General features: G+C 44.5%; 1 protein-coding gene across 7 annotated transcripts in view; it reads right to left on the reverse strand.

The window, feature by feature from the left end:
• The window catches only part of MTMR1 (myotubularin related protein 1), a 141,943-nt gene that overhangs the window by 98,066 nt on the left and 21,450 nt on the right, over window positions 1-22,427 (reverse strand). For 2 of the 7 annotated variants that reach the window (XM_077486430.1, XM_077486261.1), the window contains one exon: window positions 2,417-2,467. The exons of 3 other annotated variants lie outside the window; for them this stretch is intronic. In XM_077486430.1, coding sequence (XP_077342556.1) covers window positions 2,417-2,467 — 51 coding nt within the window. Of the gene's footprint in view, window positions 1-2,413; window positions 2,468-22,427 lie in introns of all 7 variants that reach the window. 2 more of the 7 variants (XM_077486343.1, XM_077486180.1) reach the window with 1 other exon arrangement.

A 22,427-nucleotide genomic window follows, 5' to 3' on the forward strand; every position in this document is an offset into this window, starting at 1 on the left:
TATAATGCTTCCTAAACTTCTCTCTTGGCAGGTGTCTTGATAAAGCAGCATAGTCTTTTCCAATACTCCCAACCATATTTAATTTGAATTCCAGAAATTCAGCTACTTTAGGCATACCATGAGTTAAGTCTAATGAGGTGCCTGCTACCTTGTAGACTTATCTCCATTATTCACATCTGACAGGTTTATTGTGCTCCACCAATAGAACTTCCAGGAGCTCCATCACTGCTTACTGTGGTCTCAGTTCCTTCAAGAGCAGAGTTGCTAGAACTGCTATGCCTGCCCCTCCCCTCATTCTGCTTATTTACAGAAGCCTTTGTGTTATGTGAACTCATTCACAAAATACAAAGGCTTCGGTGAATGGGCAGAGCTACTGCGTGTGCTTCTTTCATCACACAGTCGCAGCGTGTCCTCTGGGGGTGCAACAAACCTGTCACACAGAAATAATAGGGATAAGTTCCGGAGGGGACATGTACCAGATTGAACTTCAATCATAGTGTGCCTGCACTTTTTGCTGAATTCCTGGTTTTCAGCTTAAAAAAAAAAAAAAATAAATAAAAAATAAAAAAAAAAGGTATATACAATTCTTTATAGGTTGATGTAGTAATTGTGTAGCATAGTCGCTACAAAATAATTGCATCACCAAAAGCCTCCCATTCCTCTCCATGGGAACAAAAAATGTGAGTACAGTGAATTGAGCCCTAACGGGGTTCAAGTTAAGTTACGTTTCTGTCTATGTTTGGGTTAGCACAGGCCTCAAATGTTCCACTCGGCCTGCTCGCATTTTGCAAGTGGATTTTGAGTGCTGGCAAGCTATGGCTGCCTGGGAGCAGGGGGAGGCCATCACCGCCAGTAGGCGGGTTGTTTGGGAGCCATTCTCCCAGCGATCGTAGAAGAGAAAGGATAGCTACTGCAGGATGATCAGAGCCCCGGGAACAGCTTTCATTTCAATAGCTGTGTGTTCCCTGCCACATGCCGTCCCACACAGCCACTCCTCTTTGTCCAGGCACTTTGATAGGACAGATCACCCATCCAATCCTGGGACGGGTGATCTGTCTTTCAAAAGATCCCCCGGATAGGGGGGAGGGGCTGTATTTGACAGCACGCAGCAGGGAACACACAGCTATTGAAATGAAAGCTGTTCCCGGCACTCTGATCATCCTGGTGGCGGCTCTCCTCTCTCTTCCCCTGCACAGGTAGGCTGCATTGGCGGACACGGGTAGGCTGCATTGGCAGACACAGATAACGTTGTTAATATTTATTTTTAAAAATGAATTCTGTATAACACATTTAAGTGTAAATTTATGAGATAATTTATGAGGGAGTGTTTGGGGTAGTATTAGGGGCGACGTAGTGGTTTGGCGGGGAAACTGATGGCGAGTAACCTTTGAGGCCTGGCTAGTAGTTCAGGACTTGAAGTTTTGAGCCCTGGGTTAGCACATCATGTGATTCCAAAGAAAGATACAAATAAAACCATGAACGTGGGTACCTTAGGAGTCCGTTTATAAATGTTTACACTCAAGAGTCGCACAACTTTCACACAGGGTTCACACTTTTTCCCAACCGAATCCAACTAGAAAATTTGTACATCTTGGGTGAAAGTTGTGTGAAAACATTTATAAATAGACCCTTTAATATATTGAATTAATGAATGAATGAAATACTTATATAGCGCACAATGCGAACTGAATCGCCTCTAGAACACATATTAAAAACACATAACTTGTTCATATACCAATGATTTCAGTCCTTGACCCTGAAGGAATTTACAATCTATTGTTCCTAATGCAGACAAACCAACACGTGGGTGGATTTGGTGGGACATGTAAATATTATTATACTCTGGGGGTGGAGATGGAGCACCGGAAGAAAGCTAGTCCTGTCCTAGAGTATAAATACATATACACCGTATAGCATTTAAAATAAACCCATCACTATATAAATCTGTTACTATCATTACATGTTTTAAAAGTTGCTGGTTACCCTGGCTGTCATCATACAATGTCACCAGTTAGTGGATCACTAATGCCAAAGAAATGCCAATGGGAGATTCGTGGGCTGCATACATCATCTTGCTAGGTAGGGAAGATAGTTAGGACAGCCATGGAACTAGCAACTTGTAAAGGTAGTCAGTAATGGTCACCATGATATTTCCTTCATATAGGATTACTTTATTTTGTCATTGTAAATGTAAAAGTCTGAAATGTAAAATTCTGCATTCTGGAGAACATTCCCAACTGGCAAAGCACATACATCCTTCACAATAATCAGCCTGAAGCCATTATTTACATGGATGATGATGATGATGTGTAAACTGAATTAATATGGAAAAGTAAATGGGTAGGCTGCATTAACATGGGTCTAAACCTACAAGCATGCACTAACAGATATAAAATAGAGGGGTAGAACTTGCCACCTGCTCGACCTCCGTTTCTGAATGATAGCCATTGTGTTCATCCTGAATCTCCTGTGTGCATGAGGCAGCGATGGACAGGATGGAGGCAATAAGAGAGAAATAATCATGCAGACAACAGGTAAGAGGACAGGTTACACAGATTTAAAAAGACATTTAAGACCATCAAATGCTCAGCATCTCAACAGGATTAACTCAGCAATGCATGCAATGGGCAGAACAGAGGGAAACATGGCGAGCAGTTTACCATAAAACTATTGAGTGCTTGACCACCTCGATGAGGCCAGAACGAAGATGGCCATGTCACTTCTCAAAAGCTGCATTTCCCAGTTATTTATTTCAATGAAAGAAGCCACCGATAGGAACGTAACACCTTTTACACTTTCAATAGAAATTGGAATTCCCAAGAGATTAAAAAAAAAGGAGAAAGAAAAAAGCCAACATGGATGTCAGCCTGTAAGCAACCAAGCCAAACAGTGCTTGGTTGCTGGCAAGCTGAAACCCATGCTGTGGTAACCCATTTTGATATTTCAAGCCGTATTAAACCCAAAAACAAATATTATATTGCAGTTTGCCAATTCTTAGCCCCTGTACACACGGTCAGAGATTTCCACAACCAAATCCATTGGATTTTGCCCTTTGGATTTTGTCAGTCGGATGTTGTCCGAAACTGTTGCATACACACGGTCGGACAAAGTTGGCGAAAAATCCGATCTTTCAGAACGCGATGACGTAATTTCGTTATGATGGGACTACATTCAGGCTAGTAGCCAATATCTTTGATGTAGGAATTTGATCTGCGCATGCGTGGCACCTGGTCCGATCAAAATTCTCTACACATGATCGGAGTATGTCCGACCGGCCCAGTTGGTCGGGAAATATTTCCAACATGTTGGAAAATTGGGTCCGACGGATATTCCGACGGAATCAGTCCGATGCATACCACACACAGTCGGATTATCCGACGACACGGTCCGATAGGACACATTCCGATGGATTCTCTGACCGTGTGTACAAGGGCTTCGATGTGATAGCTTTATTGGCCAGATCACCAGGTGAAAACAGAGGGGGGGGGGGCCCTAACCAAGAAAACAAATGCAGCCACCACATCTAATGATTGGTAAGCTGCAATGCAGTAAATTTTTGGCTTTAGCTTTAATACCGTATAATATTAAATGTTGTGTTAACATTTTGGATAGATCAGAAAAGGCTAAGTTTGTATTGTAGGGCAGTTTCTGGGGAGATTTCCCCTTATTTCTTGTCGAAGTTACATTTGAAAATTTGAAGAAATCGCTTCAACTGCGACACACAACAAAAATAGAAACCCAAAGAGGTCCTTACATGTCCCCACAGTACTAAGTGTTTTACTGCTGCCTATGTCCGTTAAGATTTCCTATCATTTTCGGTTTCAGTGTATACGGTTTTTGAGACAGATCATGAAGCAAATCCTCTCCCAATGGGGGCAAATTCAGAGATTCCAATATTTCCCCAGTCTGCACACAAAAATGTAAGAAAATCGTACTAGAATTACATTTTAACCTATCGAAGACCAGCATGTTAACCTCTCTTCCTGTTCAGGCCATTTTTCTGGCTTCAGCACTGTGATACTTTGACAAATACTCTGTCATGCAACAATATAAAACAAATGAATATGATATTTTTTTGGAAAAAGAGAGCTCCATTCCCATCACCATTGGGTATTACATTTTGAAAAAAAACCCTATTCTTACTTTCGGTCATACAACACTGCAAATAATTACTCTTTATAAATTTAGGCTAAAATGTGTTCTGCTTCTTTTCCCAAATAAGTGTACGTCTACAAACTACAGTTTATACTGTATATTTGAAATTTATAATCCCTAATGTTCTCACTGTCTATCTTATTTCGTGAAACCCTAAAATTCCATGTCCCCTTTTTGGAAAGTAAACACCCCAAGATACATTGTAAGCATGGTGAATTTTCTTGAAGTTCTAATTTTTTTGTCTAAGGTTTTAGAGAAACTGAAGTAAATGAAACTTCATTTTGTTAACATTTTTTCTGACAAAACAGCATGGGCAAACCTAAAATTAGACACCGAAACACATCCAAAGTCACACATCACGTGTGTGAGACTTTTTTGCACTCTAGCCACACAGAAGAACCCAAATCCAAGGAGCACCGTCACCGGCATTCAAAAAGTATAAATTACACATCTGATTTCCTGACTACCCATCACATTTTTGGAGGCTCGGGAGTGCCAGGAAAATTGAAACACCCAAAAAAAGACCAGTTTTTTGGAAAGCAGACTTCCCTCACCCAAGGTATTTTTAAGAGGCATTGCGAGTAATTTATTTTTTTTGACACACATTTTAGAAAAATTTAGGAAACTGTACTTTATTAGAAAGTTAGATATTTCTAACACACAGCATTGGCGTTATTAAAATTACACCCCAAAACACATTTAGCTATTCCTCCTGAGTTTGGAGATACCATAATGCGAGACTTGATGCCTAGTCACATGGGGAACCCAAAATCTAAGGAGCACCTTAAGGCTTTCAGTAAGGATAAAATAGGCATCTAATTTCCTATCACATTTTTGGAGGCCCTAGAACGCCAGGACAGTAGAAAAACATGCAAAATAATCCCATTTGTAATGCAATCACCTCGACATTTGGCGACAGCATGCCCGACAATCTCAGCAGGAAACCTCTTCATCCTTCAAACCAGAGGTGGTCGTTCATGAACAGTGGCTTTCTAAAGGATAATACCTAAAATCTGACTGAAATCTTTCTGCTGCTCTTATGAACCATACTAATAATTTAAAACCTTGCAGGTATACATTTTTTTGGTGCTGGGTTACATTGGTAGTATGCAACACAAATACTGGTGTGGCTGATGATCAGGACAGTGGTGCTGGCTTACTAGATGGCGCTGGTACTGGAGTGGCTTGCAACAAGGACAATGGTGCTAGATTCCACTGGAATTAGTTAACACTGGTAATGGTGGCAATCAGGACACTGATGCTGGCTTGCATTGGTACTAAGTGACCAGAACAATAGTGCTGGGTTACATTGGTATCTGGTAACACTAGTAGTCGTGCAGCTGCCAATGGGGACGCAAGACCCCTTTCACACTGAGGGCGTTTTGCAGGCGCTATAATGCTAAAAGTATCGCCTGCAAAGCCCAAGGGCTTTCACACTAGAGCGGTGCACTGGCAGGATGTCAGGAAAAGTCCTGCCAGCAGCTTCTTTGGAGCAGTGAAGGAGCAGTGTGTTTACCACTCTTCCACCGCTGCGCCCCACTGAAATCAATGGGGCAGTGCAGCTATACCGCCGGCAAAACGCCTATAGTGGCGCATTGCCGGCGGTATAGCCCTTTTAGTGCTTTCAATCCTTTTTCGGCCAACGGGGGTTAAAAGTGCCCTGCTAGCGCCCAAAATGCGCCGCAAATCCGACGGTAAAATGCCGACGCTATGGGCGGCGCAGTGTGAAAGGGGCCTAACTCTCCTTTTCCTTTCACGGCCAATCAGTATGTGAGAGGAAAGAGAGCCAACTTCAAGCTGCAGCCATTGTTTACATTTTGTGACGCTGTCATTGGTTACAGCCATCAAGTGGTGCAGAGAGTTTCATTCCAGTGTCACTTTCAGAAAACCTAACCAGTAAAAAAACACAAATCTATCAAATCCTTAAAACTATAATAGCATAGTAAGGCTGGCCATATGTTGAACAATTCTCTTTAGATTTACCAAAACCATATAAATATACGAGAGTAAACCTAAACACTTTTAATTTGTATGCAATCGCCCACGCACTACATAGTTGAAGGTAAATCTAAAGAAAATTGAATAAGGTAATTGTATAACGTATGGCCATCTTAAGTCCTCTAGACATTGCATCTACAGGTCAGAAAATCAACAGAGGAAGCTGAATGGTTGTCGGTGGGAAAGCCAGACATGTTTGCTTTCACATATTAAGGCTGGGTTTCTCCACACCAAATTTGCATGACAGGCGAGTGTGACCGGCTCACACAGATCCAGGATGGCTGTGAAACAGATTGCAAAGGAGTTCTTTGTGTGTTTGGGTCGGTTAAGGTGGGAATTCACGTAAAAATTCAGACCTGAATCGCACCTGAACCGGTGAACAGACACCCACTGGACCCCGGGCACGAACCCGTTGCTGCACATATGTGAACTTGGCCTAACGCAACCCCATCATTATACAAATTTGTAAAAAAAAAAAATTAAGGCATAGCTGTAAGACTCTGTTTCCACTAATGCGAGTTGTTGTGCAACTTGACACATGTGAAGTTGCATGACAAGTCAAAATCCATGTATTTCCCCGTGGTCCCCGTTCTAATTGGTGTGACTCAAGTTGCAGCGAATCCAAAAAAGGGTTTTGCACTACTTTTTTCCAACTTTGGTTCAACTTGTTCTCGCATGGTTTTCACTGGCATCAAAAATCGCAATGCAAAGTCGCGACTTTGGGGGAGGGGGGGGTCGCAATAGTGGAATCCTAGCTTAAAAGAAGAGTGTTTACTCTCAAATTTCCTGTTGTCCATGCTGATAAACGTTGCTCTGGTGATGAGAAATTATCTGCTGAAGTCCAAAGGGAAACCACTTCTGCGAATCTCAATCTCCCGAGTCCCCCGCAGCTCTGATTGGTGTATATAGCTGTGCTTTTATTCAAAATTTTAGTCCAAACAGTAAAAATACATCATGATATAAAAGAACCCTTACAAACATATTCCCTCTGAAAACATACCCCATGGCCATGCCCTTACATAGGTTAGTAAAGGGTTTGATCAAACACCTACAGTGGTTTGCAAACCACCATACGTTCTGCCATTCTCAAACAGCTGGAACCAGGATGAGAACATCTGCTTCAACAGATGGGCAAAATGAGGCTTACTAAATAGGCGACCAGTTGGTATAACATAAGACTTGGCTGGAAGAGGCATTTCACAGTAAGCTCTGTGGAGCAGTGAAACAAGACCAGGAGGAACACTACAGTTACTGTGTGCCGATGTGTTGTAACCAACAGATAGAGAACAGCAGCTTCTTACATTAAAAAAAAAGAAGTGATGTCTCTGTATAAAGCTGATCCCCAGGCTACACTATAGAAATGTATCTATAGGAGCGAATATATCTGCCAAAAAGATTTATATTTCTGTCAATTCAGACCTAAGATTTGTACAGCCCTGCCAGAAAGCACAGCAAGGCCAATTGCCTGACTTTTTTTTGCTGCAGTTAAAGTAGTTAAAGTGTTTCTAAATCTCAGACATGAAATATGAATGAAGAATATCCCTCTATAGTGTGTGCCTCCTGATGAATTTTCCAAACACCAATAGAAAAAGGGTGATGGGGAGGGATATCCAGCTGATTGACAGCTCTGTTCCTGTGTGCCGCATTAAGAGGGGGTGTGTCCCTTGTGTGCCGTATGAAGAGGGGGTGTCTCCCTTGTGTGCCGTATGAAGAGGGGGTGTGTCCCTTGTGTGCCGTATGAAGAGGGGGTGTGTCCCTTGTGTGCCGTATGAAGAGGGGGTGTGTCCCTTGTGTGCCGTATGAAGAGGGGGTGTGTCCCTTGTGTGCCGTATGAAGAGGGGGTGTGTCCCTTGTGTGCCGTATGAAGAGGGGGTGTGTCCCTTGTGTGCCGTATGAAGAGGGGGTGTGTCCCTTGTGTGCCGTATGAAGAGGGGGTGTGTCCCTTGTGTGCCGTATGAAGAGGGGGTGTGTCCCTTGTGTGCCGTATGAAGAGGGGGTGTGTCCCTTGTGTGCCGTATGAAGAGGGGGTGTGTCCCTTGTGTGCCGTATGAAGAGGGGGTGTGTCCCTTGTGTGCCGTATGAAGAGGGGGTGTGTCCCTTGTGTGCCGTATGAAGAGGGGGTGTGTCCCTTGTGTGCCGTATGAAGAGGGGGTGTGTCCCTTGTGTGCCGTATGAAGAGGGGGTGTGTCCCTTGTGTGCCGTATGAAGAGGGGGTGTGTCCCTTGTGTGCCGTATGAAGAGGGTGTGTGTCCCTTGTGTGCCGTATGAAGAGGGGGTGTGTCCCTTGTGTGCCGTATGAAGAGGGGGTGTGTCCCTTGTGTGCCGTATGAAAAGGGGGTGTGTCCCTTGTGTGCCGTATGAAAAGGGGGTGTGTCCCGTATGAAAAGGGGGTGTGTCCCGTATGAAAAGGGGGGGTGTCCCGTATGAAAAGGGGGGGTGTCCCGTATGAAAAGGGGGGGTGTCCCGTATGAAAAGGGGGTGTGTCCCGTATGAAAAGGGGGTGTGTCCCGTATGAAAAGGGGGTGTGTCCCGTATGAAAAGGGGGTGTGTGCCGTATGAAAAGGGGGTGTGTGCCGTATGAAAAGGGGGTGTGTCCCTTGTGTGCCGTATGAAAAGGGGGTGTGTCCCTTGTGTGCCGTATGAAAAGGGGGTGTGTCCCTTGTGTGCCGTATGAAAAGGGGGTGTGTCCCTTGTGTGCCGTATGAAAAGGGGGTGTGTCCCTTGTGTGCCGTATGAAAAGGGGGTGTGTCCCGTATGAAAAGGGGGTGTGTCCCGTATGAAAAGGGGGGGTGTCCCGTATGAAAAGGGGGGGTGTCCCGTATGAAAAGGGGGTGTGTCCCGTATGAAAAGGGGGTGTGTCCCGTATGAAAAGGGGGTGTGTCCCGTATGAAAAGGGGGTGTGTCCCGTATGAAAAGGGGGTGTGTCCCTTGTGTGTCGTATGAAAAGGGGGTGTGTCCCTTGTGTGCCGTATGAAAAGGGGGTGTGTCCCTTGTGTGCCGTATGAAAAGGGGGTGTGCCCCTTGTGTGCCGTATGAAAAGGGGGTGTGCCCCTTGTGTGCCGTATGAAGAGGGGGTGTGCCCCTTGTGTGCCGTATGAAGAGGGGGTGTGCCCCTTGTGTGCCGTATGAAGAGGGGGTGTGCCCCTTGTGTGCCGTATGAAGAGGGGGTGTGTCCCTTGTGTGCCGTATGAAGAGGGGGTGTGTCCCTTGTGTGCCGTATGAAGAGGGGGTGTGTCCCTTGTGTGCCGTATGAAGAGGGGGTGTGTCCCTTGTGTGCCGTATGAAGAGGGGGTGTGTCCCTTGTGTGCCGTATGCAGAGGGGGTGTGTCCCTTGTGTGCCGTATGAAGAGGGGGTGTGTCCCTTGTGTGCCGTATGAAGAGGGGGTGTGTCCCTTGTGTGCCGTATGAAGAGGGGGTGTGTCCCTTGTGTGCCGTATGAAGAGGGGGTGTGTCCCTTGTGTGCCGTATGAAGAGGGGGTGTGTCCCTTGTGTGCCGTATGAAGAGGGGGTGTGTCCCTTGTGTGCCGTATGAAGAGGGGGTGTGTCCCTTGTGTGCCGTATGAAGAGGGGGTGTGTCCCTTGTGTGCCGTATGAAGAGGGGGTGTGTCCCTTGTGTGCCGTATGAAGAGGGGGTGTGTCCCTTGTGTGCCGTATGAAGAGGGGGTGTGTCCCTTGTGTGCCGTATGAAGAGGGGGTGTGTCCCTTGTGTGCCGTATGAAGAGGGGGTGTGTCCCTTGTGTGCCGTATGAAGAGGGGGTGTGTCCCTTGTGTGCCGTATGAAGAGGGGGTGTGTCCCTTGTGTGCCGTATGAAGAGGGGGTGTGTCCCTTGTGTGCCGTATGAAGAGGGGGTGTGTCCCTTGTGTGCCGTATGAAGAGGGGGTGTGTCCCTTGTGTGCCGTATGAAGAGGGGGTGTGTCCCTTGTGTGCCGTATGAAGAGGGGGTGTGTCCCTTGTGTGCCGTATGAAGAGGGGGTGTGTCCCTTGTGTGCCGTATGAAGAGGGGGTGTGTCCCTTGTGTGCCGTATGAAGAGGGGGTGTGTCCCTTGTGTGCCGTATGAAGAGGGGGTGTGTCCCTTGTGTGCCGTATGAAGAGGGGGTGTGTCCCTTGTGTGCCGTATGAAGAGGGTGTGTGTCCCTTGTGTGCCGTATGAAGAGGGGGTGTGTCCCTTGTGTGCCGTATGAAGAGGGGGTGTGTCCCTTGTGTGCCGTATGAAAAGGGGGTGTGTCCCTTGTGTGCCGTATGAAAAGGGGGTGTGTCCCTTGTGTGCCGTATGAAAAGGGGGTGTGTCCCTTGTGTGCCGTATGAAAAGGGGGTGTGTCCCGTATGAAAAGGGGGTGTGTCCCGTATGAAAAGGGGGTGTGTCCCTTGTGTGCCGTATGAAAAGGGGGTGTGTCCCTTGTGTGCTGTATGAAAAGGGGGTGTGTCCCTTGTGTGCTGTATGAAAAGGGGGTGTGTCCCTTGTGTGCTGTATGAAAAGGGGGTGTGTCCCTTGTGTGCTGTATGAAAAGGGGGTGTGTCCCTTGTGTGCTGTATGAAAAGGGGGTGTGTCCCTTGTGTGCTGTATGAAAAGGGGTGTGTCCCTTGTGTGCTGTATAAAGAGGGGGTGTGTCCCTTGTGTGCTTTATGAAGAGGGGGTGTGTCCCTGCTTTTCAATCAGCTCTCAGAGCTCTCCGCCCGCTGCTTTTCAGAGTAAAGCTTTCCTGTGTAAATTCTGCACTTTGAATGGATGAAAGTGAAAGACGGCTATAGACAGACAGGCACAGCTTATGTACAAGGATGTATTCATCTCTGTGGATCACCTGAGGCCAGTCACTGCGCTGGGTATAGGGGAGGGTTTACAACCACTATTTCATTAGAGCACTGTGTCGTCAACACTTGCCATTTTCATTCCTTATTGTATCTGATCTTCTCCATCCTTTTAACTGCTTCCAGCTTCCATGTACTTACTCTAGCATCAGCCAAGCTTTGGTCACTACTGTGCAATGCGTTGGATGCCATTCACAATAAACAGCACCGGAATGCACCGCACAGAGCCTTGAACTGACCCACCTTTCCACAATGCAAATATCTGAATGGACTTTTGATGTTATTTTTAGTGAATAAATATCTGCACCAAGCTCAAATTTACAGAGAACCCATCAGGAATTGGCAAATGTAAGAATCTCAATTGCCACTCCTAATTTGTTACAACAGCCCAGTCTCAACTCTCAGGTCTCATTTACATGTGTGGCTTTACTGCCGCCCCTTTGAAAAGTGATTCACAGTGGACATTTTACAGGTGATGAGGTGGTGAGATGTTGCCTCCTCACCACCTGCTTTAACCCTCAAAATGCGGAAGTACTGTGTGACAGTACTGTCCTGCATAGACCACATGTAGCATAGCATCATCCGTGTTGCATGGGTACAGCCCTGAGCAGCTGTATTGCTTTGTTTAGGTGGGCAGTCATGGGGCAGTAAAACCTTAGTTTAGCTGCCTGCTTTTACTGACCCCGTGTAAACAAGCCTGACTGTCAGCATGGAAATAGCAGCTCAGCGAGAGGCTGTAGGCCCCCCCCCCCCCATAGAAGCTGACCAGTCTCCTGCATTAGTTCATGGCTGAGAAGGGATACTCGGTCCTTGCTGCTGAAGGAGGACAACACTGTCACATAAAACTTTTACTTTCCATGTGATCCAGACAGGCAGCATTTCTTATATACAGGCAGTTTCCGAGTTACAAACATCTGACTTAGAAATGGAGGGAGACAACAGGAAGTGAGAGGAAATCTACCCCTAGGAAGGGGTTATCGTGGGGAAAAGGGGTCTCCACTGAATCTTTATCAACAATCCTTGTTCCCACAAAAACGCAATTTTCAAAATCCAATTGCCACAGGGACAGAAAGTGAGGTGAAATCTTCTGAACAGGGGTACAGACAGCAAAAACAAACATTACATGGGTGTTAAAGAGGAAGTAAACTCTGATGGGTTTTACTTCCTCTTTGTTCCCTGCAAAGTAAAAGCATAATGGACTACTATGCATCACATAGTAGCCCATAACGTGCCACTTACCTGCAGAAGAAGCCCGCAATGTCAGTGATGTTCCCTCGCTCTCATCGCGTCCATCTTCAACCCCTTTTCCTTCCGGGGCCGTGGACTCCGGCTCTGCTATTGGCCAGTGTCGTGTGACATCACTCCCGCACATGCGCACTGGAGCCGACAGTCACGGCACAGGCACTATAGAAACGGCACGGATCATGCCCTTTTAGTGCGAAGGCGCCGGGTTTAATGGCGAATATCTCCTAAACCGTAGAGGTTTAGGAGATATTTCTAGTACTTACAGGTAAGCCTTATTATAGGCTTACCCTTAGTGAAAAGTGGTTGTACAGGGTGTACAACCACTTTAATCCTCCCCTATGCTATCCCAAAAAAATAAAAAATAAAAAAAAACACTTAAAAAAAATGTACCTGTTCTAGCTTACATACAAATTCAGACTTAAAAGTCACTACTCACAAATCCTGGAACCCCCTGTGTTAGAGGAAGATATAATGGGCAGTATCCATGCTTTAAAAAAAATTATGCAGCAAAATACCATATTTTACAGAGCTGCTATGCGGTCATGTATCCTCCCGGTCCTCTCCTATCCTGATCTGAGGACTACAGTGGGAGAGGTTGAGATTCCTCATTGATGTCAGGTGGGATGAAAGTGGTGGGAGGTCTAATGAGTGCACAGCAACACTCTGAAAGAAGGTATTTTGCTGCATAACTTTTAAAAACACAGATACTGCACAGTATATCTTTCTGTAACAGAGGGGCTTCCAGGATTTGGGAATAGTTATTTTACAGCCATAGCGGCGCAACGGGGGTGGAGGAGACAGCTCACATACAGACCCCAGAGCTGACAGGCAGGGAGGGAGGGGGAGAGGGAGAGCAGCGGGTTGACGGTGGCATGTAAACTGACCACAGTATCATGGATCAGCAGCCATGATTACCGTGATCAACACACTAAGGGGGACACAAGACCAGGCAAGATTAACCAGGTATTTTACGGCAAAGAGAGGGATAAATGACACTGCATAAGCACTATGCTTCAAAGGAGCAGGATCATTTTTCTTCTTTTTTTTTTTTAGGCTTACAACCACTTTAACCACTTCCCACCCGGCCAATGCACATATACGGCCGGGTGGGAGCCGCCTACTCCTGATATGACGTTCAGGAACGTCATTCAGGAGTAGCGGGATCGCGCGCGCGCGCGCGCCCGCGCAGCGGCGCGATCCCGATGCGCCCGTGTCACCCGGACACGGCGCATCTCAGATCGGCAGGAGGGCTCTGTGATTGGCCCTCCTGATCACATGACGGCCGTGTCCAATCACGGCCGTCATGTGATGTAAACAAACAGCCGGTTGCTAGGCAATCGGCTCCTCCTCTCCTCACACAGAAGTCATCGCTGAGGAGAGGAGAGCAGATCGCTGCAGCCGGCTGCTGATCAGTGAGTATGGGCTGCTTTTTACAGCTTTTTACTCACTGATCACCAGTCTAGTGTACACAGTAAACACACCACACAGTAAACACATCACACAGTATAAACACAATGTCCCCACACATGTCCCCAAAACATACATGTCCCCAAATAATAAAAACACATGTCCCTAATAATAAAAACATGTCCCCCACATATGTCCCACTAAAATCACATGTCCCAATGATTATCTGCACACATATGTACGTGATCACCTGCACACATATGTACATGATCATTTGCGTACATATGTCCGTGATCACACAAACCAATTATTATACACTTAACGGATTTTTTTTTACCAAAAACATGTAGCAGAATACATTTTGGCTTAAATTTATGACAAAATTTGATTTTATTGGATTTTTATTGAAGTAGAAAAAAGAAAATAGTTTTTTTTTTCCAAATTTCCGCTTTTTTGCGCTTATATCGCAAAAATAAAAAACGGAGTCGTGAATAAATACCACCAAAATAAAGCTCTATTTGTGCGAACAAAATGATAAAAATTTCATTTGGGTACAGTGTAGCATGACCGCGCAATTGTCACTGAAAGCGCTAGAGCGCTGAAAGCTGAAAATTGGGCTGGGAAGGAAGGGGGCGAAAGTGCCCTGTATTGAAGTGGTTAAGAACAAACCTTGTTTGTAACCCGGGGACTGCCTGTAACAGGTTTTGAAGTGCCTGCTATCAGGCGAAATGATGGCCTTACACTCCTGCTGTAACAAAGAAAATAATACATTTAAAACCCAATCATTTCCGGAGAAGAGGGCAAGTGCTCATTTTTGCCTGGGTTCTCTTGAAGGTGAAGTGTGAAATAAAATGATATAATGAAAACTATTGGCCTGACAGAGGACAAGGAGAAGAGATCAGCCTGATATGCAGAAACCTGCACTATATGATTGCTAGGAGCAGAAACTATTTTTTTTCTATGCAGTAAAGTCTAAGCTCTTTTTGGTGGATTACAAGGTGTTTGCAGGCCAACAGCTGAAAAAAAAACTATAACCCAAGTTGGCCTATGTGGATAGAATGGACAAGTTCAGCTTGCCACCTACAGTCTGATCAACAGAATTTACCAACAGCATTGTACTGCAAGAGCCCACCTAAGCAAACATTGTATCCCAACAGATACATCCTCATACTACAAAGTTGCTGCTAAATTTTAAATTGTTAATCTGACAGATGAAAATCTATGCGGTCACCTAACATCTGCAAAATCCAACAACCAAATTTTCTGAAATAAAAATGAATAGTCCATTAAGTTGACACAACCAGCTTTTGCAGCAATATTCACCTCAATTCAAAGATTTCCCTGAATTACCTATTATGTGCCACTAGATGTCCTGCATAATTCATCGCACGTCCTCTGAGCCCAGGTAATCCCGGAGCCGTCCCGGGCTGTGACTGGACAGGAGAAGCAGCGGAATGAGAAGAACTTTCTACTCCTACCAGCATGCTTCTTGTCAGCATAGGAACCGATTGGCTCCTTGTACAGCTTCTTCCTCTCAAACTCCCAGCTGCTGTAGAGGGTCTACAAACAGCTGATTAAACTATTTAAATCAATTTATATTTGATTAAGCGGATTAAACAGTTTACATTTAGGTACTTACACGGCTTGCAGTAAAAAAAAAAAAAAAAAAAAAAAAAAAGGATGTCTTAACCACTTCCCGACCAGCGCACGCCGATGTATGTCGGCAGAATGGCACGGGCAGGCAAATGGGCGTACCTGTACGTCCCTTTAAATTTGCCGCCCTGCCATCGCAAGCACGCCGGCATGCTCGCGTGCTGGTCGTGACGCCCGTGAGTTCGGTCGCGGGTCCAGCCGACTTGATCGCCACGGGCATACCCGCGATTGTCTCACGGGGCGGCTGAACTGGGAGATGCCATTGTAAACAGCATCTCCCCGTTCTACCTAGAAACAAGTGACGCTGATCTCTGCTTCATGTGATTGGAGCAGAGATCAGTGTTCACTAAAAGAAAGCCCAGCCCCCAACAGTAAGTAACACACCCCTAGGAACACTTAATCCCTACACTGCCACCCACTGGTTAACCCCTTCACTGCCAGTGTCATTTACACAGGAATCACTGCATTTGTATAGCAGTGATTGCTGTATAAATGACAATGGTCCCAAAAATGTTTCAAAAATGTCCAATGTGTCCACCATAATGTCGCAGTCACAATAAGAAAAAAAAAAATAAATAAATAAAAAAAATCGCTGATCGCCACCATTACTAGTAAAAAAAAAAAAATTATTAATAAAAATGCCATAAAACTATCCCCTATTTTGTAAACGATGTAACTTTTGCGCAAACCAGTCAATCGCTTATTGCGATTTTTTCACCAAAAATATTAAGAAGAATATGTATCAGCCTAAACTGAGGGAAAAAAATGTTTTTTTTTATATATTTTTGGAGGATTTTTGTTTATAGCGCAAAAAATAAAAACCGCAGGGGTGATCAAATACCACCAAAAGAAAGCTCTATTTGTGGGAAAAAAAAAAGGACGTCAATTTTGTTTGGGAGCCACATCGCAAGACTGCGCACTTGTCAGTTAAAGCGACACAGTGCCAAATCGCAAAAACTGGTCTTGTCTTTGGCCAGCAAAATGGTTCGGGGCTGAAGTGGTTAATGATTGCAAAGCTGCATTAAAACATGTCTTTTATGTCTGCCTAGGGTCCAGCTTTAAGTGAAATCATGGTTTCAATTGGCATCCCAGCCAGAGAGGAGATTGGGCATCCTCCGGACTCCTCTCTATTTGTGCTTTTTGTTTCCATTTCAATCAGCTGCAGGCTGGTTCATTCCCTTGCCTACAGCACATGTAAGCAGAGGAGCGGGATTCTGGTGGTGCCCTTATAGGGACATATAACCCATATTCATTTTAAAGAGGAAGTAAACCCTGATGGGTTTACTTCCTTTTTGATTCCCTGCAAAGGCAAAGCATAATGGACTACTATGCATCGCATAGTAGTCCATTATGTGTCACTTACTTGACACAGGAGCCAGCGATGTCACCGCTGTCCCCTGTAGTTCTGAGCGTCCATCTTCTTGGTGGGTCTCGCTGCTCCGGCCAATGCGCACGGGAGCCGACACTCGTGGCGATATGCGGCTTACCCAGTGCGCCTGCGCGGCGCTGTCCACTTGAAGAGGTCAATTCTCCCTTGGAGGAAGCTCTAAGGATGACAGAATGTGGCAGGCCATTGCCAGGAAGCTCATCTTGCAACAGAGTCTTGGCCACAAATACATGGGCAAGGATGGAAGGATAATCTCCCTGCAGGATACGCAGACAGCAGAAATATGTTAACAGCTATCAAACCCGACCTACTCCGAGACAAAAAAAATAAAGTTTGGAGTGAATTTCCACTGTACACATAGAAATTTCTCTCTATACAAATGGATGCATTTCTGATCTTCTATATTTGTGTAACACAATACAAGTAGGGCTTTGCTGTATACTTATAACAGCCTGTCAGAGAGGAAGGCGAGACCATCTTACAACAGTGCACATCAGGGATTTGTAGCAGATATTACATTGTAAGACTTTAGATTCAGTTTCATCCCAATGTGCATCGGCCCCTAGATCAGGAATGTCCAACTCCAGTCTTCAAAAGTTGCAAAGCCAAACACTTTCACCCAGTGATATAAAACCAACTTAAAGCCCAACTCTATCCATATCCTTTTTTGTGCTTTGGATAGAGTGTGTGAAACGTTACAACCTTCCATACAGATGTCCCCATTGGTTTCCTCTGTCCCAGGGATTGGGGGAAGGGTAGGAAAGGATGAAAGTCTCGCTAATGAAAATTCAGACAGCAAATAAATGGGGACAAACAGAATAGGGAAAGGTTAGACACGTTTAGGTCTTTATTGCCGCCTGTTCTTTCTCACCTTGGTGGACCCCATTCAAAGAAAGTGTGAAAGGAAACCTCCCCAGGGGGAAAGGGAGGTGGATTACAGACAGCAATGACCATCTGCCAACAGGTCTACCCCTTCTCAACGTACCCCAGGACCTAAAAGCTTGGATTTGGAAGCATTATTAAAGGGATGGTAAAGTGAATTTTATTTTTTATTTTTTTTTTAATAACAAACATGTCATACTTACCTCCACTGTGCAGCTCGTTTTGCACAGAGTGGCCCCGAACCTGCTCTTCTGGGGTCCCTCGGCAGCTGTCTCTGCTTCTTCCCGCAGGTACTTCTCACGTTCATGCGAGCTCCCTCGCATGGTGAGAAGCATCTGCGGGCACGCTCCCATGATACAGCCGGCGGCTATAGCCGCTCGCTGTATCACACGGCCCCGCCCCCCGGCGCTCCGCGTCAGTGGATGTGATTGACAGCAACACGAGCCAATGGCTGCTCTGCCTTCCATCCATCCACTCCAGCCAATCAGCGGCCAGGCTGTACGGTGGAAAGGACGTCAGGGGCGAGCGCGGGATTTTCGAGGGGTGAGGTAAGTAAAGTGGGGGGGCTGGGGGCGCAGGCACTGTCAGATGTTTTTTCACCTTAATGCATAGAATGCATTAAGGTGAAAAAACATTTACCTTTACAACCCCTTTAAATCTGCATGGTGTCTCCAACTCTAACTGGCAGGGTTGGTCAATTTTTCTCTTATGTCTTTAGACACCCTAGAATTCCTGGGGCCTCAAGTCCTTCGAGCTTCAGGTTGATGGACATCTCAATACCAGAGCATATCATTTCACTACTACACCAAATGAACTGGTATAACCGTAGAGGCTAAAATGTTAGTGTAGGAAAGCAGACAGTGTATGGAAAGAACAACTCTAGAATCCAGTTTAGGCAAACTCAGAAATTCAAATTTAAAAGTGCAGAATATGCAAACACAGCACAGCAGATACCAGGCAGAAAACATACACTCTTAAAGGTCACACGAAAAGTCAAGGATGAAGATGTATGCAATAAACACAGGAAATTCATGCAGATTGCAGACTCCCCACTGACACAGGAAGACAATCTTATACTCCTTGGCAGAAATAGCACACACAAAAGAGGCGAACGCACAATGTATCCTCAATATTTATTCTAGTAAATACACACTATTCTTCTGAAAGAAGTTAGAAGTACCATGTGGCCCCATAATAAATTAACATGTACAACCCTTCTGTTTAGTCTTGTTGGGTAAAATAGCACTCCAATTATTTTTTTCTACAGTGTAGTGAGACAAAAAGCGAGAAGAAATAACTCCAAAAAGGATAAAAGACAGCACTAAAGTAATATATTTTTTGCAGTGTGGTAAGGGCTAAAATCTGTAAGGACACAACCGACCCACCGCAAAACCTGAGTCTCACTTTATGAATATGAAACCTGCTGGAGCTACAATTGGTTACTTTGAAGTACACGGGGCATATGTAATAGAGCAGCTGCTGTAGAAAAAAAATTACCTTTTTACACTGCATTTATAAACACTGTTCAAGTTTATTACTAGTTTACCCCTATTCATCTTCACTATTTTCCTGTTTATTTTTTCTATTTTAGTGTCATTAAAGAATGTGAAAAATTGAAAAAAAGTTAGAAAAAAAAATTGAAAAAGCCTTTTGCTTGCCTAAAAAAAGGTGTAATTTGAAAGTACGGTATATAAAATGGACATAATCTGTTTACATCCGTTTATGTCTACAAAAAACAAAGTGACGTAGACTTTAATTTTTGTTTTCTGCTGTAAAACACACATGTGTGTACGTCGGTTTACATCCACCTGCCCATAGACATACATTGTAGTTCATTCTGGATCCATCTGAAAAACTGACAGATAGATGGAGACTGAATGCTTATGTGAAAGGGCCTAAGTTAGTATGAAGGGGGTGTAATTTCAATTTTACAATTTAATAAGAGCATAAAGTGAATCAACCAATTAAACATATCAGATTGGACAAGAATATGATCCAGGTGCAGAAAGGTTTGACTCCTTTTGCCATACTGTGGAGGCAATGCATCCGTTAGAGCAGGGGTCTCAAACTGGTGGCCCTCCAGATGTTGCGAAACTACAAGTCCCATCATGCCATTGCCTTTGGGAGTCTTGCTCTTAACTGTCAGCCTTGCAATGCCTCATGGGGCTTGTAGTTTTTCAACAGCTGGAGGGCCACCAGTTTGAGACCTCTGCGTTAGAGAGATCAGTAACATTTCTCCAACTCAGCCACATGTAAAATCCAGCAGGATGGTTGTACCCAAGTAGATCGATCGATGTGTCTGGCCTAATGCATTCTGAAAGCTAGTCTATGAGCACTACAACTCATAATATCAAACTGTCTCAGATCAGGGTATAATTTCAATAATTATGAACCACCAAGAAAATACCATATAACTAGCCCCAAGTTAAATGAAAATCACATTCTTATTGAGATACAGTTGTGCTCATAAGTTTACATACCCTGGCAGAATTTATGATTTCTGGCCATTTTTCGGAGAATATGAAAGATAACAAAAACATTCCTTTCACTCATGTTAGTGTTTGGCTGAAGCCATTTATTATCAACTGTGTTTACTCTTTTTAAATCATAATGGCAACAGAAACTACCAAAATGAACCCGATCAAAAGTTTGCATACCCCAGTTCCTAATACCATGCATTGCCCCCTTTAACATCAATGACAGCTTGAAGTCTTTTGTGGTATTTGTGGATCTTTATCTTCTCAGATGGTAAAGCTGCCCATTCCCCTTTTGTGATATTTGTGATCATTGCATTGTATCAAAATGTGTTAAAAACAACAATTGATTAAATAAAGTATCTTGTCATAAGACAAATAAACCACCTGTTAAGGTGGACCGTTAAGGATTCAATATTAACTTAGATGTAAATGGAGGTCCCACCTTCGGTTTAACCTTTGGGGTACTCAGGCTTGTAACCTATGAATCCACCTCGCTGCTTTACCTAATAAGTTCCAGTGTCTGTGTCTCCCTCTTGGTGACACCAATACCCTATCTATACCACAACACCACCATGGACTTCCCTAAAATGTTGTCACTTGTACCGGTTTGAATGCATGTGGAATAAACACATGCAGGTACTGTCAGATAAATTTGTGTACAAAAAGTTTTTAAATCCCTAGATAATGGTGAAGAGTTTAGAATATTATATCAGTTGTGGCACAACATTTGTTGAGCATGTGGGGTGCACAACACATCCCCTTAGAGCTCACATTGGCGAGCATTTTTGACATTCAGTAAAATCTGCAAGCCAAAACAGATATCAAATGTTTCACAACATTTTACGGAAGTTCATGGTGGTATAGATGGGGTATCCTCTAGAGGGGGAGACAGTCACTTGAAATTATTAGGTAAAGAAGTGTGGTGGATTGATAAGTTACAAACCATAACACCCCAAGTGTTAAACCGAAGGTGGGACCTGGCTTTACATCCAAGTTAATATTGAATCCTTATCAGTCTTCCCCCCAGGTAGTTTACTTGTCTTATGACAAGATACTTTACATAATATTCTATTTTTTCCCCAAGTTGTGTTTCCCTAAGCTTGTAGTTTTAACACATTTTGATACAATGCATTTACACCCAGGAGTTTTGGGTTCTCTCACTTTCCTTTACATTCAACACAATATAAAGCACTAAGGCTGGATTCACATCTATGCATTTTTAAGGCTTTTTGCATATTTTCACAACAGCCCATTCAACATGATTTCCTATGGAACACATTCTGTAGTGCAAATCTGCAAAATACACTACAAATGCATAGGTGTGAATCCAGCCTAAGACCTCTCCATGATGACCATAGCAAGTGTTCAGAGCCAGGATGTCAAGCACAGAGATCTCACCAACAGTATTCCAAAGAGATACAAGTACCTGTCAGTTTGTTGCTTTCAGGGATGTTGAAGACAAGGGATCAAAAGGAGACCCCCCATCTTGACGGAAAAAATACTTTTATGATTGATGTCAAAAGCGGTTGTGTGTCCTAAGTAACATTGGAGGACAGGCCACTCATAGATAACCATAGCTAGAAATACAATTCGTTTTAGGTTTACATTTACAGTAGATTTTTTGAAGAGCTTTATCCTCATACTGTTCAGTTACTGTTTAAGCTGTAGTGGATTTTCTGAAAATACTTTATATCCAGACCACTGACATCAATTTACCAGCTAGGAGCAATGCATTGGGACCAGGTAAGAGCAGCAATGACTGAGGCTCTCTTAAGCCTGGTAAGTTTTTTTTTCTTGTTCAACCAAGCCAGTGTTCTGGCTGATAGTGTCCTGCCATCATATAGTGTCCGCCCCGTACTGCGCAGCAAAAGAAGCTTCGGAAAATCTCCGAAGCTGAACGGCGCCTGCGCCGTGAGTGGAGGTGGTAGCCCCACCATCCAAGCGGACATAGGGTTCGGAAAATTAAAGGCTCGCTACGCTTCGGGCTCGGCCTTGCTGCGCTCTGCTCTTTTTTATTCCTACTCTATGTGCACTTGGATGGTGGGGCTAGAACCTGGACTCACGGCGCAGGCGCCGTGAATCCTCGGCTATTTTCGGAATCTGTGTTCTGCGCAGTACACAGAGGACACTATCTGATGGGGGACCTTATATGATGGGACACCGGCTGAGGGGTTTGCTGTACTAACTATGCCACGTTATTACAGTGTTCACCCTGCTGAGGTATTGTGTTTTGACCGGAAGACTGTCCCCTACCAGAAAACCAATGGCTGGCCAATGATCAGCTGCCCGGACAGCTTCTGGTTGATGTACACACACATGGGCCGAATGTCAGCTGGTTTCTGTTGAAACACAAAATATTCAGGCCGTGTGTACCAGGCTTTGAGCAAGCAACAATAGCATAAAATAAATAAGAAA

The sequence above is a fragment of the Lithobates pipiens genome, unplaced genomic scaffold (genome assembly GCF_037356315.1).
Source record: "Lithobates pipiens isolate NorthernLeopardFrog02 unplaced genomic scaffold, aLitPip1_a1.2 Scaffold_1, whole genome shotgun sequence".
Classification (NCBI taxonomy): domain Eukaryota; kingdom Metazoa; phylum Chordata; class Amphibia; order Anura; family Ranidae; genus Lithobates; species Lithobates pipiens.